At 25.9% G+C, this 7351-nt stretch overlaps 1 protein-coding gene across 1 annotated transcript in view; it reads right to left on the bottom strand.

Annotated features, from left to right (window-relative positions):
* Positions 1-6816: 6816 nt before the first annotated feature.
* The window catches only part of LOC108688549 (serine protease nudel-like), a 22802-nt gene continuing 22267 nt past the window's right edge, over positions 6817-7351 (bottom strand). The window contains exons 24-25 of the mRNA XM_018194851.1: positions 7248-7351; positions 6817-7114 (exon numbers count right to left, since the gene is read on the bottom strand). The exon at positions 7248-7351 is cut by the window's right edge and continues 10 nt beyond it. Of these exons, the coding sequence (XP_018050340.1) occupies positions 6817-7114; positions 7248-7351 (402 nt within the window). The remainder of the gene's footprint in view (positions 7115-7247) is intronic.

Raw genomic sequence — 7351 nt, 5'->3', positions numbered from 1 at the left:
TATATATATATATATATATAAAATTATAATGTCTTGTTTCCAACACTAAAATTATAAATAAAAAATAAAAAATTTGATTTCAGAAATTCAAACAAGCTTATGACTGCTATATATTAATTAACATAGGACTACGAAGGTTATAAAATAGAATTCGTTTTAACAGCGATACATAACTAAAGCATTGATTATAATAAATCCTACTTTAAATAAAAAAATGTTCAAAATATTTTTCTAACAGATTCTTCATTTTATATAATTTTTATTCAAAATTTATGAATTGCACACATATTAACATTTACTTACTCATTCTCTCCTTCTATATTTTTGTAGCGCATCTCAAAGAAGTTTTCTTCATTACTATCCAAAAAAGTAAGGAATGATATGTTCAACGCATAGTGTCCCTGCATTAGAGCTTTTTCGAAAGTAAAACTATACATATGGTTTTCATTGTAATGTGCAACTATATCCGGTACAATTCCGTAATATGTTGAATTTTGTTTATGCACAATGATTGTATCTAACTCTATATATGGTTTTTGTGCGTGCAAATATATTGTACGCGATGAAAAAAGCAGTCTGATAAAAATAACGCAAATACCACGTAAGAATTCTTTGTTACTTTCTTCATCCTGTTGTTCTAATGTAATTTCATAGTGATCTACTTTCACGGAATTCGGTAACTCAACTCCGTATTCGCTCCTATCAAAATATTGATGAATATAAAGGGATTTTGCGTAGTTTAATATTAGTATAAGTAATAACGGTTTTAAGAGATTCATGCTGCAACCTTCGATTTATTTTATCTGTAAAAATATTTCTTTATTATAATAAAGCAAATATTAATGTACAACATAGATTAATCTTTATCATAATTTTTATATAAAATTGTTAAATGAACAATTGCACAATATTTAATAGATACAATATATTAAACACTTAATAACAAATTATTGAGTATAAATATAAACAAAACATTGTTAATGTTATTCGATAACATTTAATTACATTATTTTTCATTATTTTTTAAATTTATGCTTAACATAAAAAGTCTTTGTTTCATTCTTCATTGTCGAAATCAAATTAAAATAATATTACATAATAGCTAATATTACATAATAGATAAAATTTATTTCTATAACTGTTACAGGCATAAACTGTATTATATAAATTATATATAGAAGTATAGAATAGTATAGAATAATAATGTATTAAGTGCAGAATAATTTTGTTAATTAAATAATAATACAAATTAATAATTAATAATACAAATATGTCAATTTAAAATTAGCAAAATATAAACGAAGCAAATTTTAACTACAAAGTCTGAGATATAATTGAAAAGTATAGGCAATAGCAACAGAGAATAACACACGGAGAGAATTTTTTCTTAGAGTTTATCTTAAAAATATGATATATGATATAGTCGTGGGACAACATTGTATTTCGAAGAATTTTAATGTACATTTCTTTCATTCATTAATTAATAAAATTACAATAATGTATAAAATAAGTTCAATTAATTTTACTGAAGTGCATGATAAAAATCTTTAAAATATTGTTTTGTACTACAACTATCATAATCATTTCAAAGTAAATTTTATAAGAAAATTCTCTCCGTGCAGATTTTAATCTATCAAAAACTATGTATATCAAAATACATTATTGAAATCTATTATTTTATGTTATTTTTCTGAATTGCTTCTTTTCAATTGTGATTTAAGTTTAATAAATCATTTTCAATTACATTTATATAAATAGATATTATTCCAAGAAAACAATTAAGTACAAAGTTAAAAAGTTAAAAGTCTGAATCATTGTAAACAACTAACGTTATGCTGAACATGATTTAAACAGAACTAATATATAATATACAATAAAATAATATAAAAGATTGATCAATGCAATGAAATTCATTATAATATCACAAGAATATTAAAAGAATAAAAATTGATCGTCACCATCAATAAAATTAATAGAATTTGAACTGATTCTCTTTCTCGGCCTTGCAGTTATGAATTTTACCTAAATATATCTTTCTAGGTGTGGAAGAAAGAAAGAGAGTCAGTCCAAACTCAATGGAACTGAAACTTATAATGTATTAAACAGATCAATTGTTTTACACTTTTACTTTTATTATCATTACAGCGATCAATTTTTATTCTTTTAATCTTTATGGCATTTTATTTTATTGCGTTGACTCCATTATATTATTTTAATTCTGTTTATATTCATCATATATAGAATAAATCGTTAGTTGTTTAAATAAAAGACCTAATTTTGTTCTTAATTATTCTCTTAGAATAATATCTATTTAAACAGATTAGAAGAGACTTAGCATAAAGTTTCATTTATATTTTGTTAATTTTAAATTGACATATTAAATTCTTACAATATTATTATTAATAAAATATCTATCCTTTGCACATATTTAATCATTTAAACATATTATTACATTGTTTTATAATCACGAGCAGAATTTATTGCTATAATTTATTTGTATAAAAATCTGTAATAATTTAATCTTAATATAATAATATAGTAATAATATAGTAATAACTTAATTTTAAAAAATATGCAATTGATACTGATAATTGCATGAAGATAACAAACAGAACTGCCTTTGTTTTCAGTAAATTATTTGAATAACACAAATTATTTAAATAACGTAAATTATTTAAATATGCTTTACATATTTTGTTGTACATTTAATTAAATTCTGTAAATTTTTTCTTTTTTGAAACTTACCCTGTATATGTGTTTAAGATAATTAAGGTAAAGGCTTTGTAATAATTAACAGTAGCTAATGAATATTATCAACGAATTTAGCATGATTACGATCTTGCTAGTTTGAAAGGGCACTGCAAACTGATGATGATTCTTTCAATATTGATATTATAATAAGTATTCAGTGTAGCACTGACTAAGGTTATTAATAGATGTCATGATGGATGATAGACGTTATTATGTTGTATTCATATTTAATCGGCAACTAAACCTATATTTCTAATCTTATGTTTTTTTCGGAAAATGTTTAAAAAAGTAATATACAAATTATAGTCTGTAATTTACTTAATACTTCAATTTACATAATATCTTGTATAACTTTAAAAAGTATCCAATAAGAAATATTTCTACGTAACTATATTTTTTAATTGATTTCATATCGAATAGAATCTTGCCACCGTATTAGTGGTTCTGACGGTGCCAGCATCGCAGCCAAATACGTGGCATGATTCTAATCCAACTAGCAATCCAGCTGAAAAACAAGCATCGTAAACCGCCGGCTTAAAACGATTAAGATAAATATTTTGTAATGTAACAGTTAACAATAGCTAACAAACATTATCACAACGAACTGTTAATAACGGAAATATTTTAGCATACATTACAATTTTGTAAGTTCAAAAGAGCACCATAAACTGATGATTATTGTTTTAATATGATGTTTTAACATGTATTCAGTTAGCATTGTGTCAATGATTAAGTTCATTAATAGATATCATGATAATTGATAGTTGCTATTATAATAGGTATGTGTATTTTAAAATGGACAAATAGATTTGCAATTTTTCTACCTTTGTACCCTTTTCGAAAAATATTTAAAGAAATAATCAAGAAATTGTCATAATTATATTTCAATTTATATTACGTAATATTTTGTATAATATTAGAAAATATCCAAAATAAAGTTTTCTTCGTGATTATACTTTTTGATCGATTTTATAGCATCTAACAACTATATTGTTAAATAAAATTATTATTTAAAAAAAGATAAAAAAAGATAAAAAAATACGCGCTTGTTGAAAAATAATTGTTTATATTTAAAACACAAAATTCAGTACCTTCGTATACTTTCATTTATTACTGCTTATATTCCAATTCAAGTGGTAGAAATTTTAATTCTTTAAAAAAAAAAAAACAATGATGTTGCGTAAATTAAAACAAAGTATATAAAATAATATTTTCTAACTCAACTTAATAGATATATTCTCAATTTTCCACTGAAGAAGAATTCTGTTTCATCCTAAATGATAGTGCTTTTTTGTTTTATAACTTAAAATATTTAATATAAAATATTTAATATAAAATAGTTAAAATATTAAATAAAAAGATATTATTAAATATTATAATAAAATAATATTATAAAATATTTAATTTTAAAAAACTTGGCGCTGCTATCTTACTATTTGCTCTAGCTCAATGAGCGGTTATACATATATTCATGATCGTACCGACATTCTGCTGCGAGCTCCTGGTGTGAAGCAATCGATAAGGCACAGCATCCGGTCTGTAAAAAGTACGTGCTTCGCGTGCTTGGTTGCGTGAGTTAATAAGCAATGTGAATGACTGAAAGATATTTAACCGCATTAAATAATATTCACAAGTGCGTTATAAAGTTAGTTTATTTGGTTACATTAAAGTACTTAATTTTTCTAACATCTTCCGCGATCGAATAGTAAAAAAAATCTTAGATTATCTAGAAATACGGCACTATTATGCCCGATATTTATAATTGGTTTTTATATTTAAAAATCTTATAGCGTTCGTCCGCACTAATAGTACGTACTGAGTACGAACTTTTTCAGTGCCACGCATTCGACTTGTGCGGATTGTCTCAGTACATTAACATTGTCGTATTCGGCAAGTGAAAACTGAGCCAATGTAGTATTGAATTTATATTCGGACCAATCGAATAAACTGAATGAGTTCAAGAAATATTACACTGATGTTTCTGACAATGCAATTTGGCATAGCACTGAAATGATTCTGCACTCGCATCACGTCAGGGCAGCACTAAAGCGGAGTCAGTGCATGTGTGCCGAATTCGCCATTAAATATTGTCTTAAGATGTCATAAACCAATCACAGAATTATATTATATCTTAAGACATTATCTACTTAAGACGGTTTTAAAATAAGAATAATCAATACGATTGAATCAAAAAATTATGCAGTTATGCATAATTAATAATATAAAAATATATTATATATAATTTTGAGTTTGAAAGCATAAACCAAGATAAAATAATAATTTATGACATGTTTATACATAAGATATATTTGCAATAGTACACCATAATATGGTACATATGAAAGGAAAACATGCAGATTAATACAACATAAAATGTAGAATATAGATGCATACGGAGGAAAAATAGCTATTATTTTCATATCCCCATCATTTTCGCTCGAAAAAACTAGGAAAGAAGTTTCCGCGTGGTTATTGTTAGGGAATGCACCGATGCCGAGCAACATATCTGCGATCGGACGGTAGCTTTTGAAGTAAAAAACGGCATGTAAAGTATACTAATTGAGAAAAATGCAAGCAGCATAAAGTATAGATAATATATATTCATTTCAAAAACAAAAAATTATAATTTTATACTTTAGAATTTTGTTATACAACATTCACTGAAAAGCTTCTGTTAAATTGTTTATATAAAATCTTATGTTTTTCTTTTTTCTTTATATAATATATTTTTTATTTACTCAAGTAAAATATAATGTTCATACGTTATTCTCTCTTTTGCAAGTAAAAAATATTTTCTTATGTATTATGTTATAATATTAATGCGAGAGTCATTTATCAAACTATTAATTCAAGGAAGTTAAACGATAACGTTAATTAGATTTTAAATGGACTTTGAACAAAGCCAGTGCAGCATACAAATCTGTCGGAACTCGGAACGATGGAAGACGGACAGACGAGGACGCGATTGACTCGAGCATAGAATGAAGAAGAAGAAAAGGAGAAATGGAATGTAGCGAATGAGGTCGCTGCCGTTGGAGGCAAACGACTATTCTCCTGACTCCTCCTGGCAAGTTGCTTTCGAATACCAAGGAATGACGGAAAACGGTATCCATTCACATTCCCGTAGTAACTAATTCGCGCTATTTCTTACGTGACGCATACGCATGTTCGAAGCGGTTATGTAACCCGGTATTAAAAAATTTGATCAACGCTATATATATCATATTTCTCGAACTGTGAAAATTTCATTACTCAATTATCTGATTCCTTTATTGTGTCAGATAGCAAACTTTAAGGACAATTCAATTAAAACTTTAATTTTTTTTTTTAATACATCAATATTGGGGATGTATTTGCAGAAAGTTATATTTTGCAAACAATATTTTTTTGTCATATTGATATATGTATATATGATAATTAAAACAATTAAATTATAAATTATAAAGAATATCTTTTTTTTTATAAATTTATTTGTTTTATTAAAAAATACAAGGAATAATAAATTATTTATTCGATTAAAAAAATTATTTCTAATGTACATAATTAATTCGTTTTGTACACTGTGATTTTGATATTAAGCGAAATTAATCTCTAATGTATAAAATTTAATGAAACAGTAATAAAGATAATAAAAACAAGAATACAATACATTATAGAAAATATCTTTCTTTTATATAGATTTATTCAATTTTTTATCTCAGAAGATACAAATAAAGATACAAAGAATAACAAACTTATTTATTAGATTACAAAAAAATTATTTCTAATGTAATTAATTCGCTTTAGTCGTACATTATAATTTTTATACTAAGTGAATAAATTAATCTATAATGCATAAAACTTAATGATACTTCTTTAATGATCCATGTTTTCTATATTAACTGTTAAGATAATAAATATCTTTTACATTCGATTGTCATGTCATCAAGATGTAGAGGTGAAATTATTATTAAGTTATTATATATATTAAGTTGATACATTATTAAGTTGAACAAGAAGAAGTGAATGTAGAAGTGAATTATTTTAACATTTTATTTGATTTAATTTGTAAGCAATGCATTTATACTAATTGCTGCATTTGATGAAGAGACGATAGCAGGGTTTCTCTGGTCGGACCAGAGTTATAAGGGGTTTATCGTCACGCATGGTTATCCACGTGTCCGAATTTAATCGTATCATGTAAAAATCATCGCGAGATGGAACAGCAGGTTGGTTAAATGATTGATATTTATCGATAATTCCATTTGTGTAACCGCTTTTTTTGCACACTTTTACTGCCTCCTCCTGTGACGTAATTTCTGATGGATAACATAGAGTATGCCATACACCATAAGAGCGTTGCACCACTTCGCCTGCAGCAGGTCTGAAAAGCAATTAAACAAATTTATAGTTAAGTTAATGAATGTATGTTCATTGCTCCATTTCGTCAACATTTAATAACATTCTATATCATCCGTATAGCAATGATGGCACAGCTCATTTCAATCAAGTCTCACCTTTTATCTGAGAGTTGTTGTACCCCTCTGCAATTCATTTCGTCTTCGCCATTCGGACAATCATTATCGCCATCGCACACGAAATCTCGCGAGATACAAGTATG

Source organism: Atta colombica, unplaced genomic scaffold, assembly GCF_001594045.1.
Source record: "Atta colombica isolate Treedump-2 unplaced genomic scaffold, Acol1.0 scaffold236, whole genome shotgun sequence".
In the NCBI taxonomy this organism is placed as follows: Eukaryota; Metazoa; Arthropoda; class Insecta; order Hymenoptera; family Formicidae; genus Atta; species Atta colombica.
The sequence above is the reverse complement of the archived record's forward strand: the minus strand, read 5'-3'. Positions and strand labels throughout refer to the sequence as shown.